General features: G+C 34.7%; 1 protein-coding gene across 30 annotated transcripts in view; it reads left to right on the top strand.

Annotated features, from left to right (window-relative positions):
• The window catches only part of Fut9 (fucosyltransferase 9), a 220,917-nt gene that overhangs the window by 131,081 nt on the left and 66,476 nt on the right, over positions 1–23,360 (top strand). For 24 of the 30 annotated variants that reach the window (XM_074077965.1, XM_074077963.1, XM_074077957.1 and 21 more), the window contains one exon: positions 15,538–15,623. The exons of 4 other annotated variants lie outside the window; for them this stretch is intronic. In XM_074077965.1, the coding sequence (XP_073934066.1) occupies positions 15,590–15,623 (34 nt within the window). In that variant the 5' untranslated portion in view covers positions 15,538–15,589. Of the gene's footprint in view, positions 1–14,722; positions 14,805–15,537; positions 15,624–23,360 lie in introns of those variants that run through there. 2 more of the 30 variants (XR_012449550.1, XM_074077913.1) reach the window with 1 other exon arrangement.

Genomic DNA, 23,360 nt, shown 5'->3' with positions numbered 1-23,360 from the left:
AGGGAACTTAAAAAACTAAATTCTCCCAAAACTAATGAACCAATAAAGAAATGGGCAAGTGAACTAAACAGAACTTTCTCAAAAGAAGAAATTCAAATGGCCAAAAAACACATGAAAAAATGCTCACCATCTCTAGCAATAAAGGAAATGCAAATTAAAACGACACTAAGATTCCACCTCACCCCTGTTAGAATAGCCATCATCAACAACACCACCAACAACAGGTGTTGGCGAGGATGCGGGGGAAAAGGAACCCTCTTACACTGTTGGTGGGAATGTCAACTAGTACAGCCACTCTGGAAAAAAATTTGGAGGCTACTTAAAAAGCTGGACATCGATCTACCATTTGATCCAGCAATACCACTCTTGGGGATATACCCAAAAGACTGTGACACAGGTAACTCCAGAGGCTCCTGCACACCCATGTTTATTGCGGCACTATTCACAATAGCCAAGTTATGGAAACAGCCAAGATGCCCCACCACTGACGAATGGAGTAAGAAAATGTGGTATCTATACACAATGGAATTTTATGCAGCCATGAAGAAGAATGAAATGTTATCATTTGCTGGTAAATGGATGGAATTGGAGAATATCATTCTGAGTGAGGTTAGCCTGTCCCAAAAAACCAAAAATCATATGTTCTCTCTCATATGTGGACATTAGATTAAGGGCAAACACAACAAGGGGATTGGACTTTGAGCACATGATAAAAGCGAGAGCACACAAGGGAGGGGTGAGGATAGGTAAGACACCTAAAAAATTAGCTAGCATTTGTTGCCCTTAATGCAGAGAAACTAAAGCAGATACCTTAAAAGCAACTGAGGCCAATAGGAAAAGGGGACCATGAACTAGAGAAAAGGTTAGATCAAGAAGAATTAACCTAGAAGGTAACACCCACGCACAGGAAATCAATATGAGTCAATGCCCTGTATAGCTATCCTTATCTCAACTAGCAAAAACCCTTGTTCCTTCCTATTATTGCTTATACTCTCTCTTCAACAAAATTAGAGATAAGGGCAAAATAGTTTATGCTGGGTATTGAAGGGTGAGGGGAAGAGGGAGGGGGCGGAGTAGGTGGTAAGGGAGGGGGTGGTGGCAGGGGAGAGAAATGACCCAAGCCTTGTATGTGCATATGAATAATAAACAATAAAAAAAGAGTTAATATTTCTGAATATTTCCCTTTTTTATAGTTAATCATTTAAAAGTTAACAAACAATTGGCAGCTATTAAGACTTTAATTTTTTACCATAATTTTAGGGATTATCTTTGCCTAGACATAAATATTTTATCTGAATTTTCCTCAATTGGAAAAAAATCAAGACCTCAATTAACCGCAGACTATGGAAGTCAGAGAAGTGGTAAGAAAATACTTCAGCAAGGTTTGTGGAAGTCCAATTTTAATATTTGCATGTGAAAATAATTTTGACAAGAAAATAGTAAGTAAAATTTTATTGTCCTTGCCATAACAGATATTCTTGTTATATATATTTATTAATATTGCAAGAGACTACACTATCTGCATATGGCTATAACATTTGTATTAAATAGGATAGAAGAATGTGATTGAAATGCAAAGCCACTCAGGGTTTTGGGTCCAGGGTGTTACATGGATTAATGTTTTAGATTATTGTAGCTATGAGTGAAAGTGGGAGAATGGGAAAACAGGAATGAGACTGGAGGCTAGCTCATAAATCCAGGAAAGAGTTCATGGTTGTGACAGACAGTCCCTACCCATGACCTTTAATAATTCTTGGCTCCTGGTGTTTAAAGCAGTATTTGATCCCCATCACAATCACCTTGGGTGTTGGACCAGTAACTCTATTAATCTATAGAACAAGGAAAATGAGTCAGTTAGACAACAAAGGCATCAAATATTCATTACTACAGTTATAAAAGACTCTATCCTGCTAGCAGAGCCACTTGGAGAGATTTACTCTTATAGCGTTTGAAGAAATGAGCTGCTATGAAGTGGCCATATTGGAGAAGCCCTTATAGGAGCCCTCATGTTGCTAACAACCCAAGGGCATTAGAAGGAAATCTTTCCCCAGACCAACTTCACATGAGACTGCCACTGCCAAAGCCAGTGCCTGAACTGGAGTCTAGAGAAAGGAAACTGAAGCAGACAACCAGTAAAGTTGGGTTCTGACCTACAAAACTGTAAGGTAATAAATGCATGTTGCTTCAAAATAATAATAATAAAAAAGAATGATGAGACTTTACTGACACTTTAGTTAACAAATAGCTCCTTTCCATAGAATAGCCAGCAGAATGTAATGGAAAGAAAAAAGTCCATGTAAGAGAGGGAAGAGGCTAAAAATCAAATGATTTTTTACTTTGCTGTAAGGCATTTTAGGTCATAATGATTCATGGTTACTGAGACAGTGTATGTGATAGTAGACGCCCATTCTTCAAAAAGTTACAAAGAAATAAAACATGAATTATTGCACAGACATCATCAATGGTAGCTTTTTAAGCACCTGTGTTTGAAACAAATGCATATTGACAATGATTTTTTATTTACCCAAATTAAAAAAACAGAAATGGTTAATATAAATAAATAAACAGATAAGGAGGAAGAACAGTGAAACCTGGTGTGAACACTGTTGTCTCTGCATTAACACCATTAACACTCCTTCCCACCATTCACTGTGAGTGCCTCAGTAACACAATAGCTGGTTCTCTGTGAACTGCTTGAAGCATCAAACACACACCTATCTTTTGCGAAACTACTTCTCAAAAAGACAGATATGGAGATCTCCTGGTTCTTGGACATTAAAGTAATGCTGTAGAGTCATGGGAATTAATGCACCTGTGTGAAACTTTCAAACATTTCAGTTGTCACTATTATGAATGTCCAACCTGCTTTCACATAGTCTTTACAATGGAAACAAAAATAATTTTCCTGTAGGGCAACACCCTAAAATATTTTTTCTTCTACAGAATTTTAATTAGACTAATATATATATATATATGCATATTTTCAAAGTTAGTGTGAGAATAGCAAAGGTGTTCATTATCTTTCTGAGTCATCTAATTCCATCTCTTATTTAGTATCAGAGGGAGCCCTTGCAACTTTGCTGCTCTTCTCATTGTGACAGTGCCATTATTGGATGCTACTCTACAACCATTTACTATTTTAGAAAAAATTTCATAAGTTAATAAATAATTTAAACTTATTATTTTAGGAATTCTTCAAAATTTAACTTTCCTCTGATTTTTTGAAGAATTAGTACAGAATGGTGGGTATTCCTCTTTGTAAAGCCAGGGGAATACCGGTATCTCCTTTAGTGTCTTGGTGTGAGAATTCCATGGGATACTGCTTGATAGTGCAAGCACTAGCCCCTATAGCTTGCACAGAGTCCTTGATAGGAGCTGCTAGCGTTACTTTTCATCCTATGAGTTCCTATACTCTTTTATTCTAAAATGTCATCACAGTTTATTTTTAAAACTTATATTTTATAACATACTCTTGTATAAAAATAGCGAAAGATTAATTGAATATATCATGAACCTTTAGCTCTCCATGATTGTACAAACACCACTTGGAATACTGGCTTGATTTTCCCACTTTTCAACTTCTTCTTTCTCTCCCTTTCCATACCTGTATTTTAATTGTCTGCTACTGCTAATAAGTAAAGATACTCACCCTACAAGTATGATGTTACACACTTCCCACCACCACCACATAACCCTCTGTTTAAAATCATTGTTGAGATTAATCATAATCATTGAACCATAAAGGGGAATTCGGACATTTGCTCCAAATTTCTTTCTCTGAGAACGTCCTATGAAGACAGTTTATTCTCATTCTACTGCTTTTAGACTTGGAGAGGAGATTTTTGATTGTTTAGTAACCTCAGGGTGCCTTGGGAATCACAGTTTCCACACATTCATTCACTGATTCCTCAGGGAGTCACTCTCACAATCCTCCAAAGAAATCAAGGTTGAGAAAAGGTTTACTATTACTTGCAGATAATAAAGAAACCAAAAGAAATCATCTTTCTCCTTAATCCTTCTATGCAGAAAATTTCTTGCTTGTTCACAAATAAGTTATCCATTTTTTGACTACATGAAGATGGATTAGGGAAGGGAGGTGATTGAAAAATGTAGTGAATTGCCTAAAACATGTCAGTAAATTATATGAATTATTCTTTTACTATCAGCACAGTCCTATAAAGAAGGTTGTGTAGTCTTCATCTCTCATATGAACAAGTCTCTGAAGTTAGAGATTTGCTCATGTCTCTACCTAAAATCCAGAAGATGCAAGTAGAACCATCCACCAGTTCAATTTTTCTTCAGCCACCCTACAAAATCCCCACATTTTCCACAATACATTGGTTTTTCCTCCTTACATTTATATTGATTTTGGAACAAGTAAGAAAGTCTTTTTTATGTTATTTGCTAAATGGATTTCTATGAATGCTAACATTTTATGTAATATAAAATACAATTACTTCTTATTGAAAAGATTTCTTAATTTAAAAAAATGTTTATACACAAAAACATAAAAATAGGCCAGGCATCTTGGCACACCACATAACCCCAACACCTAGTAGGCAGAGGCAAGGGAATTGAGAGTTTGAGTTGAGCCAGGGCTACATAAGAGGACTCTGTCTTTAAGATAACTGAGGGTTGGGGACGCTGTTCAGTGATTGTAATCTTGCCTAGCTCATGCAAGGTCATAGGTTTGATTCTCAACATTGCAAAAAATCAAAAGAAAACATAAAATTTTGTACATTAATGCAGTATGAAGAATATTTCAATAGTCAACATCATTCCAGAAAATTGAGTGGTTAAAAAGAAGTTGCAAGAACTTATATTTCTGCCATTCCTTTCCTAACATACATTTAAAATGAGGAAAATGTTAGTTCTTTTACCCCAAAACAGAAGACACCCTCTTTGATTTCAGAGGCAGTTTACAGCCTACTGTGTAAGTGTGCATTCCACACCAGAAGCATGTTTCCTATCTGCAGACCTGTCAATTACATTGCAAAAAAATGGAAAAGGTGGGAGAATACTATCTGCATTTTTCTTCAAAATACAGCTGAAAATTGTCCCTGAACTGGCAGTTAATAGGGATAGGTGAGAGTTTGGGGCCTTCTGCAATACTAGGCTGAACACCACCACCAGTCATTTACACTTATTCAATTTTATTTTGTTTGTACGTTTTGATGATTTGAACATATTCATTTCTTCTATGAGAAAGTATTTTATATTGAGATACTTTAATAGAATTTGTATTAAGTTGCAAAAGGTATAATATGTCAATTCCCATAAGCTCTCACAAAAATTTTAGACACATAATTGCCCTAAGAAAATCTGTTTTCAGACTCCTAAAATTCAAGTCAAATATACAGAAAAGCATATTATTCTGTTTAGTTCAGAGCATTTTTTTCTTTTCATTAAAATTATAGCGCTAGAGAAGTTATGGACTATGTGTTTATGCATGTGTCTGTGTATACATACTGGGTAATGACAAAAATGCATTTCTTAATATGGGTCATAGTCAAAAACCTTACATTCTATTGCCAAGGAACAATAGCACAAAGAGGGAGCACTGCTAATTAACTTTTCTGTTATCCAGAAAACAAACCTTTGCATTTCTGTGGTGGTTTATTCAAGTAACTGAAAGCAGCTAGGAGTAGAGCACAAAAATGCAGCAAATCCTAGTAAAGGATGTTTGCTTGGCAACATTGAAAACACTTTAGTAGTTAATGGTTGATTGTTTTGTTTGTTTTGATAATACTAACATATTGGACTAGGACCATTACTCAAGTGGTAAAGTGCCTTCCTCACACGTGCAAGCAAGTGCAAGGCTCTGATTTCAAACTGCAATATGAAAATATATATATATATATATATATATATATATATATATGTATGTATGTATATTGACTGCAAAACAATACCCCATATCTTAAGATTCACTTAATAAATGTTGGGTTCAAGCAAGCTCTACAACTTGCTGTTGAGGAATCCTGGACAAACTATTTACCACACTAGGCTGCATATCTTCACCTGTAAAATGAGGATGAAATTACCTCTAGCTCCTTGGCAGTTAATAGAATTAAGATGCACAATTCATACATTGGACTTAATATCTCACATGTAATGAATTTTCAGTAACTACTAACAATTGACTAGGAAACTCTACTGAAGGAACTACAGCATACTAATTTACATATGGACTATAATTGTTTTGTTTCATTTTATCTGTTTTTGTATACTTGCACAGCTTCTACATTGCTAAAATTATTTTCAAACTCAGTAATCACTCAAATAAAAGGCAAAATGTGCTTTCTGATCAGTGAAATATTATTTGTTTGTAAGGTTCTATGGTTTTTCTGACTACTGGATAGAGGTAGTTTCACTGTATTTAACATTTGACTATAAAATATTAATAAAAGAAGAAAATAAGTACAATTTGAAAGCATGATTTTAGGCAGATGTGTTTCTGACTCCCCAGTTGTGAAACCCAGAAAGTAAAACATTGACAAGTGTATCAGACATGAATTCAAGTGAGTTAAAATGGAAAAATAAAGAAGAGAGATGGGAACAGATAAAAAAGTCATTTTTAAAATAAGATATTTTTTGATTATTCATACATTGTCCTTATAAAAATATAGTTAATACAAAAAGATTAAAAGTAAGTATTTTGGTGTATAGGTTTTAAAGGTACTTTCTTCTGTATATATCACCATCTTAATGGTTTATAACTTTCTTTTTGCCATTACTATATTTTGCATGTTTTAGTGACAACACATATAAATAAACAGTACTGTTTTTAAGAGCTCTATAGTATTGATTTTTAAGAAAATAATTTTTGGATATTATTTATTCAAAACTGTTACTTAATCTAATATTTAGAGATTGCATACAATACTTTCAAACTTCTGCAAAAGTCTCGGTATCCTTTTAAAAAACAGAGCAATTTAAGACTAATAAAACTGAATAATTTGTCAAAAAGTTCACAGAAAGCTGGAATTATAATAGGACCAACTGATCTAAAGACCTTGTATGTGACCATTACACTATGCTACCTCTTTCCTGGAGTATACACATTTTAATTTTTATTGGTGCTTATTAGTTTGTTTTATAAAGTATTTTTGGTGAATAATCTAAATTCTATTTTGTAAACCAACTAAAAATCATTTATCTCTGGTCTGCAGTACATTGTCTATTATGTAGGCTGAATGACACATTCAAATTTCATAGCATTTTCCTTTTTCTATTTTTTCTTTTATTCATATGTGCATAAAATGCATAAAATAAGGGGTCATTTCTTCCCCCTTACCCCCCCAACTCCTCCCCCTGACCCTCTTGCTACCAGACAGAAACTATTTTGTCCTTATCTCTAATTTTGTTGAAAAGAGAGTATAAGCAATAATTGGAAGGATCAAGTGTTTTTGCTATTTGAGATAAGGATAGCTATACAGGGAGTTGACTCGCATTGATTTCCTGTGCATGTGTGTTACCTTCTAAGTTAATTCTTCTTGAACTAACCTTTTCTCTAATTCCTGGTCCCCTTCTCCTATTGGCCTCTGTTGCTTTAAAGTATCTGCTTTAGTTTCTTTGTATTGAGTGGGGAATCTTGGCTGTTTCCATAACTTGGCTACTGTGAATAGTGCTGCAATAAACATGGGTGTGCAGGTGCCTCTAGAGTAACCTGAGTCACATTCTTTTGGGTATATCCCCGAGAGTGGGATTGCTGGATCATATGGTAGATCTATGCTTAGATTTTTAAGAAGCCTCCAAATGTTTTTCCAAAGTGGTTGTACTAGTTTGCATTTCCACCAGCAGTGTAAGAGGGTTCCTTTTTCCCCACATCCTTGCCAACACCTGTTGGTGGTGGTGTTGCTAATGATGGCTATTCTAACAGTAGTGAGGTGGAATCTTAGTGTGGTTTTAATTTGCATTTCCTTTATTGCTAGAGATGGTGAGCATTTTTTCATGTGTTTTTTGGCCATTTGAATTTCTTCTTTTGAGAAAGTTCTGTTTAGTTCATTTGTCCATTTCTTTATTGGTTCATTAATTTTGGGAGAATTTAGTTTTTTAAGTTCCCTATATATTCTGGTTATTAGTCCTTTGTCTGATGAGTAGCTGGCAAATATTTTCTCCCACTCTGTGGGTGATCGCTTCAGTTTAGAGGCCATTTCTTTTGTTGAGCAGAAGCTTTTAAGTTTTCTGAAGTACCATTTATCTATGCTATCTCTTAGTTGCTGAGCTGCTGGGGTTCCATTGAGAAAGTCCTTGCCTGTACCTATTAGTTCCAAAGTATTTCCTACTCTTTCCTGTTCTAACTTTAGACTTTGGGATCTGTTATTAAGATCCTTGATACATTTTGAGTTAATAATGTTATAGGATGATAAACATGTATCTAATTTCAGATTTTGCAGACTGCTAACCAGTGTTCCCAGCAGTTGTTGTTGAAGAGGCTGCTATTTCTCCATCGTATATTTTTAGCTCCTTTGTCAAAGATAAGTGGTTATAGTTGTGTGGCTTCATATCTGGGTCCTCTATTCTGTTCCACTGGTCTTCATGTCTGTTTTTTTCCAGTATCATACTGTTTTTATTGCTATTGCTTTGTAATATAGCAATAATAATATAGTTTGAAGTCAGGTATTGTGATACTTCGAGCATTGTTCTTTTTGCTGAGTGTTGCCTTGGTTATTCATGGCCTCTTGTGTTTCCATATAAATTTAATGGTAGATTTTTCAACCTCTTTGATGAATGTCATTGGCATTTTAATGGGGATTGCATTAAATATGTAGATTGCTTTTGGGAGTATAGACATTTTTACTATGTTGATTCTACCAATCCATGAGCATGGGAGATCTCTCCACTTTCTATAGTCTTCCTCAATCTCTTTCTTCAGAATTTTGTAGTTTTCCTTGTAGAGGTCATTCACATCCTTTGTTAAATTTACACCTAGGTATTTGATTTTTTTTGAGGATATTGCAAATGGAATTATTTTCATATATTCTTTCTCAGTGTGTGCATTATTAGTGTATAGAAATGCTAAGGATTTTTCTGTGTTGATTTTATATCCTGCTACCTTGCTATAGCTGTTGGTGGTGTCTAGGAGCTTTTAAGTAGAGTTTTTTGGGTCTTTAAGGTATAGGATCATATCATCTGTAAATAGGGATATTTTGACAGTTTCTTCACCTATTTGTATTCCTTTTATTCCTCTTCTTGCATAATTGCTCTGGCTAGGAATTTCAGTACTATGTGGAATAGGAGTGGAGATAGTGGGCATCCTTGTCTTGTTCCTGATTTTAAAGGGAATGGTTTCAGTATTTCACCATTAAGTATAATGCTGGGTATAGGTTTATCATATATAGCTTTTATAATGTTGAGGTACTTTCCTTCTATTCCTAGTTTTCTTAATGCTTTTATCATGAAATGGTGTTGGGTCTTATCAAAGGCTTTTTCTGCATCTATTGAGATGATCAAGTGGTTTTTGTCTTTGCTTCCTTTAATGTGGTATATTACACTTATTGATTTTCATATGTTGAACCACCCCTACATTCCTGGAATGAAGCCTATTTTGTCGTGGTGAATGATCTTTTTGATGTGTTGTTGAATTCGGTTTGCCATTATTTTGTTGAAGATTTTTGCATCAATGTTCATTAAGGAGATTGGCCTACAGTTCTCCTTTTTGGAGGTGTCTTTGCCTGGTTTTGGGATAAGTGTAATACTGGCTTCATAAAATGTGTTACGCAGTTTTCCTTCCCTCTCTATTTCATGGAACAGTTTAAGGAGGGTTGGTATTAGTTCTTCTTTAAAGGTCTCACAGATTCAGAAGAGAATCCATCAGGTCCTGGACTTTTCTTTTTTGGGAGACTCTTGATTTCTGCTTCAATTTCATTTTGTGTTATAGATTTATTCAGGTGATTAATGTCCTCTTGGTTCAGTTTTAGCTGATCGTAAGTATCTAGAAATCTGTCCATTTCTTTAAGATTTTCAAATTTATTTGAATATAGGTTCTCAAAGTAGTCTCTGATGATTTCCTGGACTTTCATGGTGTTTGTTGTTATCTCCCCTTTTGCATTTCTGATTTTACTGATTTGGGTTTTTGCTCTCCTTATTTTAGTCAGGTTTGCAAAGGGTCTATCGATGTTGTTTATTTTTTCCAAGAACCAACTTTGTGTTTCATTAATTCTTTGTACAATTTTTTTGGTTTCTATCTCATTGATTTCAGCTCTTATTTTTATTATTTCTCTCCTTCTATTTGTTTTGGGATTTGCTTGTTCTTGTTTTTCTAGGAGTTTGAGATGTATCACTAGGCCATTGATTTGAGATCTTTCAGTCTTTTTAGTATATGCAGTCATGGCTATAAAGTTTCCTCTCGGGACTGCCTTTGCTGTGTCCCATAGGTTCTGGTAGGTTGAGTTTTCATTTTCATTGACTTCCAGGAACCTTTTAATTTCCTCTTTTATTTCATCAGTGACCCATTGTTTATTAAGCACTGGGTTATTTAGTTTCCAGCTGTTTGCATGTTTTTTGTCTTTATTTTTGTTGTTGAGTTCTAGTTTTATTGCATTGTGATTGGATAGAATGCATGGTATAATTTCTATTTTCTTATATTTGCTGAGGCTTGCTTTGTGCCCTAGGATATGATCTATTTTGGAGAAGGTTCCGTGACCTGCTGAGAAGAATGTATATTGTGTAGAAGTTGGATGAAATGTTCTGTAGACATCAACTAGGTCCATATGATCTATGGTATGTTTTAGATCTATGATTTCTTTATTGATTTTTTTGTTTGGATGACCTATCTATTGATGATAGCGGGGTGTTAAAGTCTCCCACGACCACTGTGTTGGAGTTAACATATGCTTTTAGGTCCTTCAGGGTATGTTTGATGAAATTGGGTGCATTGACATTGGTGCATATAGGTTGATAATTGTTATTTTCTTTTAGTCTATTTTCCCTTTTATTAGTATGGCATGTCCTTTTTTACCTCATTTGATCAATGTAGGTTTGAAGTTTACTTTGTTCGAGATAAGTATCACTTCTCCTGCCTGTTTTTGGGGCCATTGGCTTGGTAAATCTTCTTCCAGTCTTTCATCCTAAGCCTCTGCTCATTTCTTTTGGTGAGATGGGTCTCCTGTAAGCAACAAATTGTTGGAGCTTCCTTTTTAATCCAGTTTGTCAAATTGTGCCTTTTGATGGGGGAATTAAGTCTGTTAACATTAAGAGTTAGTATTGATAGGTGTGTGGTGATTATTGTCATTTAGTTGTCTTAGTTGTTTGAAGGTTTGATTTTGTGTAGCTAAACCTATGTTACTCTCTACTTTGTTGATTTTTCTTTTCCTGTGGTTTGGTACTGCCTGCCCTTTCATGGTTATGTTGGGTTTCACATTCTGTGTGCAGAATCCCTTGAAGAATCCTTTGCAGTGGTGGCTTTGTGGTCATATATTGTTTTAGTTTCTGCTTATCATGGAAGACTTTTATTGCTCCATCTATTTTGAATGATAGTTTTGCTGGGTAGAGTATCCTAGGTATGAGGTTATTTTCATTCAGTGCCAGGAAGACTTCACCCCAAGCTCTCTTGCTTTTAATGTTTCTGTTGAAAAGTCTGCTGTGATTTTGATGGGTTTACCTTTGTATGTTATTTGTTTTTTCTCTCTTACAGCCTTCAATATTCTTTCTCTAGTCTCTGTACTTGTTGTTTTAATGATAATATGTTGTGGGGTATTCTAGTTTGGTCAGGTCTGTTTGGAGTTCTGGAGTCTTCCTGTACCTGTATGGGCATAGTTTTCTCTGGATTTGGGAAATTTTATGTAATTATTTTGTTGAATGTATTATGCATTCCTTTTGCTTGCACCTCTTCTCCTTCTTCAATGCCCATGATTCTCAGGTTTGGTCTTTTGATGGAGTTGGTGAGTTCTTCCATTTTCTTTTCACAGGTCTTGAGTTGTTTAACTAATAGTTCTTTGGTTTTTCCTTTAATTACCATTTGATCTTCAATTTCTGAGATTCTGTCTTCTGCTTGTTCTAGTCTGCTGGATTGGCCTTCCATTCTGTTTTGCATCTGTTTCATTCTTTTTTCTGAGGTTTTCCATATCCTGAGTCACTTCCTTTTTAATATTGTCTATTTTCATCCTGAGTTCATTTATCTCTTTATCATGTTCTTTGTTTCACTTTGGTGTTTATACAATGCTCTAGGGTTTCTTTTATTTGCTCTTGTGCTTTCTCAAATTCTCTATTTTTGTTGTCTTGGAATTTCTTGAGTGTGTCCTGTACATTTTGGTTGACCATATCCAGTATCATCTCTATAAAATTCTCATTGATTACTTGCAGGATTTCTTCTTTCAGAGTGTTCTTATGAGCTTCATTGGGTTTTTTGGCATAGTTTACCTTGTTTTGTTAGAGTCTGGATCTGGGTATCTGATTTCTTCATTTCCCTCTGGTTCTTGTACTAATTTATTATTGGAGGGAAAATGGTTTCCCTCTTTTTTCTGTCTTCCCATCATTGCCCTTGGTATTGTTGCTGTCCCTGTACTGTGTGTAATTCAATATTGTTTAGCTTGTAATAATAACAATGACAATATCTAGAATGGAAGAGTGAGAGGAGAGGGAAAGCAAAGAAGGTAAAGAGAAAGGGAAACAAAACAAAACAAACAAAGAAAAAAAACCAAACAATCAAATAAAAAAAGAGCCAAAGAAATAAACAGAGAGAGATAGTGTACTAATCAATGGTAAGCTAAACAGGCATTAGAGAGACAGAAAGAGGATAATAATAAAAAAATTTTTTAAAGGAAAAGAAAAAGAAAAAAATCCCCAAGTTCAAATGCAATACAGTTACAGTTAGTCCTTCATTATCCAGTGTTGTTGTCTTATCAAAGGAAGAGAAAAAAAAGGGAGTCTGGAGACAGCTTTGTGAATGTCTATCTGAGGTTGTGTCTCACCTGCCTCTTACTGTCAGCCATCTGCTGCTGCAGGCTTTGTTTATTTAGAGTTCTCCTGGATGCATGCCCCTTTTGTGTTCTCCAGTATACAGCCCTACCAGCCTTTTGCAATTGCAGTCTTTTTTTTTTATTTAGAGTTCACATGGGGATATGCTCCCCCCACTCTCTGGTGGAGTGTGCCACACTTTAGCCACTGGTGGAAGCCTTCCCCTCTCCAGCACACTGGGGGAGGTGGTGCCACTCCTGCCTTCTCTGGCCAGCTTGTTTATTTACATTCATATGGGGAGTGCCCCTCCCCCACTCTCCAGTGCAGTGTGCCACACTTCAGCTCCTATTACAAGTCTTTCCCTCTCCAAGCACACTGGGGAAGATGGGGCTTCTCCAGCCGGCTTGTTTATCTACAGTTCCATGATGGAGTGCCCTTTCCCCACTCTCTGGAGCTCAAGGCACCCCGCCCTCTTTGCTACCTTTTTTTTTTCAGTGCTTGTTTATTATTCAGTTTGGTTTTTTCTCTTTTTTTTTCCCTGGGTGGGGGTCAATCTTTCCAGGGGGCTGTGCTGATCTGGCCCAGGGTTGTCTGTGGGAGTACCGCATGCCGCTTAGCCCCCCAGTGGTCTGCTTCTCCCAAGCAGGTTAGGCACTGGCATCTGGCGGCAGGGGAGCCCTCCTGTTTTCTCTGTTTAACATGGGGTGGGGATGCTCTGCATGGGCTGAGGGTGTGGAGGTGTTGGAGGTTTGCCTCTTCTTGGTGGTTTTTCCTGCAAGGTGTATCTCCAGCATCTCTCCAAAATTTTACTTTAGGAAGCACGATTTCTGCTTTTTCCCTCTAGTTGCCATCTTGGAATCTATCATCATAGCATTTTTAAAAAGGTGCAAGCCATTCTATTGCTGAGACAACCTGTTACAAAATCAAAGAATAATATGCTGCTTGAAAAGAAAGCTTAACAAGACATCAGATGACTTCATTGAATGTTACATAATATGAATGCCAGACGATGGATAAGAAAATATCTTTGGGTATTCTGGCTGATAGTTTTCTATAAATAATACAAAACCCTAAGTGTATATACTATATTCAAGCATGTATACACATATATTGTAGGGACAATTTGTTCAATAGAAATTCATGCTAGTAGAGCTGTTTCAGTGGTTGCTGTTTATTATTCTTTTGAAAAATACTGTAGTCTTGAACAATATTCAATTGGGATTAGAAATGAATAAATGCCAGTTATTGTGCCCCAGGGAAGGGTGTTAATAAGGGAACGTCAGAGGTTATACATTAATGCCACTACTCAGATTGCTTGAAGCTAGAGACACCAGTTGCCAGCCAATGTAATTAATTCTAACCATTTTTCAACATTAAAAGAAATAATGACCACTGGGATGTAAAAAGATAATGAACACTAAGCATTCTGACAAGGATATGCACAGCAAATTAAAACTCTGCTTTTCTCTTCTGTTTAAAGGAAAGGTATCGAGAAGTTGGTATTTAGTGGATATAAAGTTTCAGTTATGCAGAATGGAGATTCTCTCCAGTACTACTGTACAGAATTGCACCTATAGTTAACAATGCTATAATGTGCCTTTAAATTTTTAAGAGGGTAGAACTTATCATGTCTTCTTATAGAAATTTTTAAAAGTCTAGGGAGTAGTGAAGAGGTGTGGTAGAGATGAAACAATTTGGGTTGTAATACACATATGCATGGAAACAACAGAAGGAATCTCCCTGTATAGCTGTCTTCATCTCAAACTAGCAAAAACGTCACATTTTTCTTATTATGTTTTATGTTTTTTCTTCAATAAAATAGAAGAACAAGAGGGCAGAACAGGTTCTGTCCAGAGGTGGCAGTTTGTGGGAGGAGAGAGGTGGCCCAAATAATGTATACACATGTAAGTAAATGTAAAAATAATAAAATAAATTTTTAAAGAAACAGAATGAATAAAAGGAAAAGTACATTTGAACTGAGAAATTGGAAAACAAGCATTTTTCCCAAGACCAATAGCATCATTTATGTAATTTCAAGTGGCTCTCAAGCAGAGCACCTTAGTGTAATATTCTGTAGGTTGTGCACCTTGGACCTCCTGCTCATTGCCAGAAGTGATTTTTCTGAGTTGAAAGTAATAGAATTGCTTAAGAAAATATTGCAAAAGACTTGATGACTTGCAGATTGGCTTTTTCAATAGTTGATGATTTTCTGTGTCTCTCACTTGCCTAAGAAATATATTGATGAGTTACTACTAGGCACATGTAAAATTATATCCATATGCTACATTAGATCATAAAGCAATGTGTTATCAGAGTGGAATACCAGCAAGGAATAATTAAGAAAGTCATTGATACTGACTTCCTACTATATACAAAGGCTAAAGCACTCAAACTTATAGCTGTGCATATGATATATTTAGAATATGTGATGTATAGTAGGAAATATCTTAGTAAAGCTTGTTACAAATATTGACAAATATAAGTGAAATTTTTTATTTAATTTTACTAAGAAATGAAATTCATTAAGCTTATTTATTTTGAGTCAGATATAAACATCATCTTTCTTAGAGTTATGAAATGATTTTGTTATGTTTATTACAATTTATGTTTATATTTTAATGTTTCTAAAATTGACAGTCTTCTTGAATACTGAATATTCATTAAGTGATCTGCAAATGTTAAACAATTGATGTCGTGTAAGGAATATCTTCACCACAACACTGGTATGTTATCCTAATGTTTTGTTATGTTCAGAAGAGAATAAATTTTACTCCAAGGAAATGCAGATAATCACTTATGTATAGCAGTGTTCTGTGTATGGGATACTAGGGGCATTGTGGGATTCAAAAAAGAAAGAAAAGAGAAATAATTCCAATGTTACTTTCAAATCAAAGGCCATTCTCAAATGCATTTCACAAGGAATCAACTTAATATGATTTTTAATATCATTTATGAATGTAAAATTTTAATATGATTTAAAAATCAGTCTTGGTCTTTATAACACACAGAAATCATCCTTAAAAATAGAATAGGACATAAGAAAATGGAAACTTTAAGACCAAGTTTGTAAATCTTTGACATTTACTTTTTCTCCTGTAATATATTCATGAACTCAAAATTTAGATTCATGGTCATCTGAGATTGATCTGCAAATATTTACCAAGAATTTATTAATTCAAAGCATATTAGGTATTGTAAGGCAGGAAACCTCGAGACATCTTTCTTCAAAGAGTTGAAGAAAAGTTTTAATTTTTTTCTCTCTTACATAAAAATACTAAATGCTTTTATTCCACATATGCTTTTCTTTGGGAGGGTACAGTGACCTTTAAATATTCTGTGGTAGTTGTCAAACAAACTACTTATCAGGGGACATATTTTTTAGACAATTGTGTTCCTTAGCAAAAACAAATCTAGAAGCTTTTCCATTCCTGAACTTCCCAGCAATACCTTTTCTACTCAAAACATGACAGGATTATAATATCATTCTCCAATAACTGATTTTTTTGAAGGAATGATTAAATCAAGGACTATAACAGGGAATACACAAGATGATCCTGATGGAAGTCATTTGCCAGAACATAATGAATGCTCAAAAAAGTAAAAGAATCACAGACTATCGAAAGAAAAAAGGGTCATGTAAAATAATTCCTAATGGCCAATTTTGAGTAACATACAATAAAGTGATTTGATTAAAAAAATTTCATTCAATGAATTAGGAACACATGGTATTTATATACAATGGAATTTGATTCAGCCATAAAGAAGAATGAAATTTTGTCATATGCAGGTAAGTGGATGGACCTGGAGAATATCATCTTATGTAAAGTTAGTCAAGGTTAGGAAGCCAAAAGCCATGTGTTTCCTCTCATATGTGGACTATAAACTGAATATAATACAAATGATACTATGAAAAACAGGTTACACTCAGGGAAGTTCACATACAAGAGAGGTTAGATAAAAGAAGAAAGTTAAAAAGGTGAATAGGGTTGATGTACTTGCTATACAAGAATGAATATAGAATTTTTAAACCTGGTGAAATCACCATGAGAAGGGTACTAAGGTAGAAAGGAGAAAAAAATGGAAAGGATGAACCAATTTGGGCTATAACACATATATACATGGAAATGTCCCAATGAAACACCCTGTATAGCTATCTTGAACAAAGAAAGATGTCATTTTTATTTTTACAAAAACAGAGAACAGGAAGGCAAAACAGGTCCTTTATGGAAAGTAAGTATCAGTGGGAGGGGAGAGGATATTAGGAAAAGTGTAGTAGGGTGAATATAGTGGAAATACTATGCACACATGTGCGCAAATGGAAAAATGAGGCCTGTTGAATTGGGGGAAGGGGAGACAAAAGAGAATGATGGACGAGGTGAATTCAACTATGATATATTGTAAAAATTTTTATAAATGCCACAATGCATCCCCAGTACAACAATAATAAAGATAAATTTTAAAAATTCCATCCAAAGTATGAAATGAATCCATGAATATATACTTAGATGTATAAATGATTAGATAGATAAGGGATATTCCACACAAAATTCTCAATGTGTAGATACTTTTTACGCATGAGTTGCACACAAAGACCTCCTCCCACATAGAAATGGAGAAAAAGAGGAACTTTATAGGGAAGAAATTTCATAAGCACTGCTTCAGCTAGAGGATAAAGATTACCACTGACACTTGTAAGTCATATATCCTTGGTATGATGTGAAGTGAATGGTACCTTACTACTCTGGTCTTTCTCCCAAAATTCATAACCTCAGTCTAACCAAAAAAATAATCCAAATTGAGGAATGTCCTGCAAAATATTTGACCAGTGATCTTCAATAATCCCAAGGTCATTAAAAACAAGGAAAGTTGACAAACCACCCAATAAAGAGGAGCCTAAAATGACATGACTAACTTCAATGTGCTATCATCAATGGAATCGTGGGACAGAAAATGGTAATAAGTAAAAACAAAAAATCTAAAACAAATGTGTTCATTAATACTGGTTCATTAGTTATGATAAACAAAGAATACCAAGGTAAGATGTTAATAATAGGAGGTACTAACTAGATTTGGGATACACCAAATCTCTTTTCTCTCTTTGCCACTTTATGTAAATCCAAAACTATTCTGAAATTAAGAATTTAAAGGGATACCTGAGGCTGAGGCTGTAATTTTAAAGGAACCCATAAACCATCCTGCTGATGACTGAGAAAAGAATTAGTCTGCTGCTTAAAACTGTTCATATGTTGAACTGCTGCATTGTTCTCTCAAGTTCATAGTTTTTATAGATATTCTATAATATGTTTGTTCACATTTTTGTTGCATCTTTCGATGAAGCTACGGAGAAGCACAGATGTCAGTTTTAAGTTAGTCATGTCCCTTCTTGATTAAAAATAAGACAGCAATGGTTTTCTACTACAAAACTAGGGAAAATGACAGAGTTGCTTAAAAGCCTTTATTTAGACGAATCAGCCAGAATGATCTTAATGAAAGTGGAGGGCAAGTTTTGCTTGATTTCTACTCTTTGCTCTTATGTATTTCTATTTTTTCTTTGTTACATTATAAAAAGAGAACTGAACACTGACAAAGAAAAATGAGTGCTTCCAAGAAAAATGCAACAAAGCTCAAACACTTTAAACATTCTTTTTTTAAAAATAAAAAGAAGAAACACTTTAATTTTACAAAGAAAGTAAAATTTAAAATGGTACTTGAGAGAAAGAGCAAGAGAGTGAGCACTCAAGAATGAGAGAGAAAAGAGGAGAGAGAGAGAGAGAGACGTATTAGCACAGGTGATTAGTAACAAGGTTGAAGACATATACAGTATGAAAGTATATGGTTGTATGATCTGTCAGCCATTCAGAAGCTGTGGAGGCAGCAGCCACCACTAATTTGGCTTTACTTTGAAGACATTCTTTCACCCTTTTCCTATCTCTTATGTCACTTGTCAATGTAACATAGGGCATATTTAATATCTGCAAACAAAATCAATTAATCAAGAAAATCTACCTTTTTGGTAGCATGTGTTACTTTTCTAAGTAGAAATTTTCCTTGAGGAATACTTCAACTTAGTTTGTATCCTTCAGATAAAAATCTCAAACAAAATTTGTCACAAGAATTGGATACCAGTAAGTCAGAGGACACACCTTTGAAAATAATTCTCAACTATTTTCAGTATGCCTTCAATGCAGAAAATGTAAATCCTGGTTTCATCTGCATGTTTAAAAAAATTACATTGACATTTCATGTTAGATGAGTTAGCTATATCCATCACCAACAATATTCATATTCTTCCATTTTTATGATCAAATAGCTAAAGAATGCTAATAATTTATACACCTAAAATCTTGACAATAATGCACATACATTTGAATGACAAAATGTCTTTTTTGTTCTATATTAACCTTAGAATTGGATAATAATCAGAGCCAAACACTTCAATTTCTTGGTAATAAGGAGTTTTTATAGAACATATATTTTTGCTAAATTTAAGCAGATATGAATTTATTTTCATTTATTTTATTAGAATTTATGAGCTTGTTGAAATTATCTCAAAGGCATTATATTTGTATCAGTTTATATATAACGCAGTATGGAAACTATTTTTTACTAATCAGTTTCTTCTGAAAAGTATTATTACTATTGGTTTTCACACTTTTCTTTTGTTCTGTTTTGTTTTATGAGACAGGGTTTTGCTATGTAGCCCAGGCTGGTCTTGAACTCATTAACGTATCCCAGGCTGGCCTCAGACTCTCAATTCTGTCCCACATTCCCATGTGTTGGAATTATAGGTCATGATCACCTTGCCCAGCTTATTAAGATTAATCTTGATAACAAAATCTAGACAAACATGTATGTTATAATGTAATTTTTCTTAATATTGGGATACTACTAGTTATAAGAGATTTTTTTTATCAACACTTCTATGAAAAAGGAAAAGCCATTCCATGATCACATAAGTTTCAGAAATGATGCTAGTCATGTCTCCTCTTTCTTTTCTTTAGCAAACAAAATGTTCTGGAAAGTCTTACAGAAATTATATCTTCCAAAAATATTTTGAGAACAGTTGGAGAAAGTTTGCAGAAGCAAATAGCATACAAGTTATAAATGATATTCTATGCCTTGCTGAAAAGTTTGATACTTTTCCAAATTTCCTTTTAGAATGACTACTTGGTTAGCAGTGTAAAGGCTATAATTGGAAATTTATTTAAGGATCTTTTTAGTAATCTAAACAAACACATACACAATAACAAAAAAAAAAAAACCCTGAGCAAAATTAGCTATAATCATATTGAAGACAGATAAAAATGTACTAGAGAAAGATGTCAGAATCTGAAGATTTGCTGTATGCTAGGGGATTAGAATTTTGAAATAAATTTGTAGTTTAGACATTAAGTGGATGTTGGGACAACTCACTCAGAGCAGGCACATTAAAGGAAAGATCAGAAAATGGCAGGATAAAAACAGAAAATCTGTTTTCATGTAAGTAAGGACAAGGAAGATATTATCAACGTATATTTGAATAGAGAACCATAGAATTCCAGAAGAAGACCTAGGTTAAAGATCTATGCTAGCAAATAGGTGGTGGCTAATCATAGGAATGGATGAAGTCACTCAGAGGCACCAGTTAAGATTAAAAAATGTAGCAACAAACAACAAATAAATGCTGTATTACTGAGAGGACTCCGTTGGTAGAGTGACATCAGAGTGCTGGGTTACAGATGCTAAGTGTGGCGAGTGTGTCAATGTTACAAGAAACATAAAGTAGGACATATACGAAGCAATGGATTTCATAATGATCAGTTGTTAATGACTGTGACCAGCATAATTTTAAGGAAATGGTGAAGCAAAATCCAGATAAAGAGGTTAGGTGAGAGGTTTGGAAATGAAGACAGCAAATATGAGGAATTATTTCCAGAAACTTTACTTTGATGGGAGGAAGAATGACAAGAAAGTAAGTACCAGATACATAAGTAGAGAATATTATTTTGTTCTTCTTTTATTTGTATTTAAGATGGGAGAGGGACTGGGCATGGTGGTGAACATCTATGATTCCAGCCAAATAGGAGGCATAGGTAAGAGGATGGCAGTCCAAGACACACCTGTGCAAAAATGTGAGATCCTGTATTAAAAATAAGTAAGGCAAAAAGGGGATAAGTGGGTGGATCAAATGGTAGGCTGATTGCCTGGCAAGCACAAGGCCCTAAAATCAAACTGTAGTACTGTGTAGAAAAAAAAAAAAGATAAGAGAGGTCTGATAAAGAAGAGATACACTGAGGCCAAGAGATGATAGGTTAATTTTCAGTTCATCTTCTTTTTTGTTTGTGTGTTTGGAGTTTTTCATTTGTTCATTTTTTGTTTGTTTGGGCTTTTGTTTTTTGTTGATTCTCTTGATTCTTTTGCTTCAGGCCTCATAGTGCTTGGATTGTATGTGTGTGCCATCATGCCTGGCAAATTTAGATGTTTTGAATCAGAAAGGGATGAAATCTGTAAGGATTCACCTTTCATGATGACTAAAAGAAAATGGTAATGATAAAAATGTATGTAGAAAAAATTAGTATATTTAAATATAGAACATTGAGGAATTTCTCATCTGTTAGATTTTATATTCTTTTTTAAATAGGAGGCAAATTCTTCTTTTGAAAATGAAAAGAAGCTTAAATCATCAAGACTATAGGAAGTAATCAGTGTTCTGAGAAATAAATGAGTGACTTACGGACCCACTATGGAGCCTACAGAGTACCCAAATGGGATGGGCACAATGAATTTGTATTGATACCATGCCATTTGGTTGCATTACTTTTTTCTATAAAGAATCAGCTGTCTGAGTGCAAGAAATGAGAAAAATGGTTGCTTGATCCAGGTCAACATGTAAATTGTTGGGGTTGTCAGTGAAGTTTAATTTACATAAGAGAATGAATTGAGATAGGGGAAAGACTATCAAAATAATTAGGTTTACAGCTCAAGTAAATTCAGTAACACATGCATTGGCTGAAAGGTACTGAAAGTGACAGTATAAGAAGTTGTAGGATATTTGTATATAAAGTTCAGAAGTGGAGTAACAGATTATGGTGTTTGCCATGAGAATGAATGGCTCAAGGAAGATGCAGATGACAGTCATTGGAGCTGGAGTGGTTTAGCAGCAGAGTGGCCATAATGTTGGAATGTTCTATGAATACTGTGGATGTCCTTCATTAGAGAAAAATTAGCTTCAAGAGAAAAGTTGAGAGTCAGATGCCAAAGAATTCAGAAATTGTTGAAAACATGTACGAAGCAGGAAGGCAAATAGTAAAGAAGAAAAAAAAGATAGCAAGTAATCCACCCAGATTGCAAGAGCATCAAAAAAAAAGGGTGATATTACCCAAGGTTACAGAATAAATGATAACGTATTGGGGGAGAAAGACTATGAAGCAGGCAATGATATAGGAGAATAAGGAGCCTAAAGAAAAAATCAGTAGGTTAAGACAATAAAGCAGAAGGTTGAAAGACTCAAAGAATCAGGGATTTGGGTCACAAGAAAGGAAAGCAGATAAGCAGGGCAATGTCAAGGTGAAGGAAAGGAGAGGTACATTTTCAGAGGCTTGCATTGTGTATAGTGAGCTAGGACGGTGGGAATGCAAAGCATGATAAATTAACTCATGCCAAGATTTCAAAGAGAACTCAAGAATTATGTAACAGGCTAAAAACCCAGGAGTTGGGGGAGATGTGGAGAGAATTTAACAGCGAAGGTGTAGTCTTTGCTAAGACCTAACATATTGATATACCACTACTTCTCCAGAATCTAGTTGTCATCTCTAAGACACTGCTCGCCATGACTTGAATCATTTTTTTAAGTCACAATCCCATGCTTCTTGTCTGCTGCTCCCGTAATTCTAATATTATCCCTCTTCCACCTCACATATCAGCTCTCCACGGAAATTAATTACTCCAAACACAACTAAATAATATATGCATATTATATATGCATATTTGTGAAGTGATACTTTAATAGTAGTATCAGAGGGAAGAACAATAATTTACACACTTCTATATTTTGCTCCTAAACTTGCCTAAGAAATTAAAATCCCTCTTAAAAACTAGGAATTTATGAAATGGAGAGGATATAAGAAGATGGCAAAGAAAATTAATCCATTAAAATATTCTAGTTCTAGACAAAAGGTTAGTTTGAGAAAAACTAATTTAGAAGGTAACACACATGTACAGGAAAGCAATGCGAATCAACGCCCTGTATAGCTATCCTTATCTCAACCAGCAAAATCCCTTGGTCCTTCCTATTATTGCTTATACTCTCTCTACAACAAAATTAGAAATAAGGGCAAAATAGTTTCTGCTGGGTAGTGAGGGGGTGGGTGTGAGAGGGAGAGGGTGGAGGGTAAAGGATGAGGCGGGGGGAAGGGGGGAGAAATGACCTATTGTATGCACATATGAATAAAAGAAAAAATAATAATAAAATAAAAATAAAA

This window comes from Castor canadensis, chromosome 1 (assembly GCF_047511655.1).
Source record: "Castor canadensis chromosome 1, mCasCan1.hap1v2, whole genome shotgun sequence".
Taxonomy (NCBI): domain Eukaryota; kingdom Metazoa; phylum Chordata; class Mammalia; order Rodentia; family Castoridae; genus Castor; species Castor canadensis.
The sequence above is the reverse complement of the archived record's forward strand: the minus strand, read 5'-3'. Positions and strand labels throughout refer to the sequence as shown.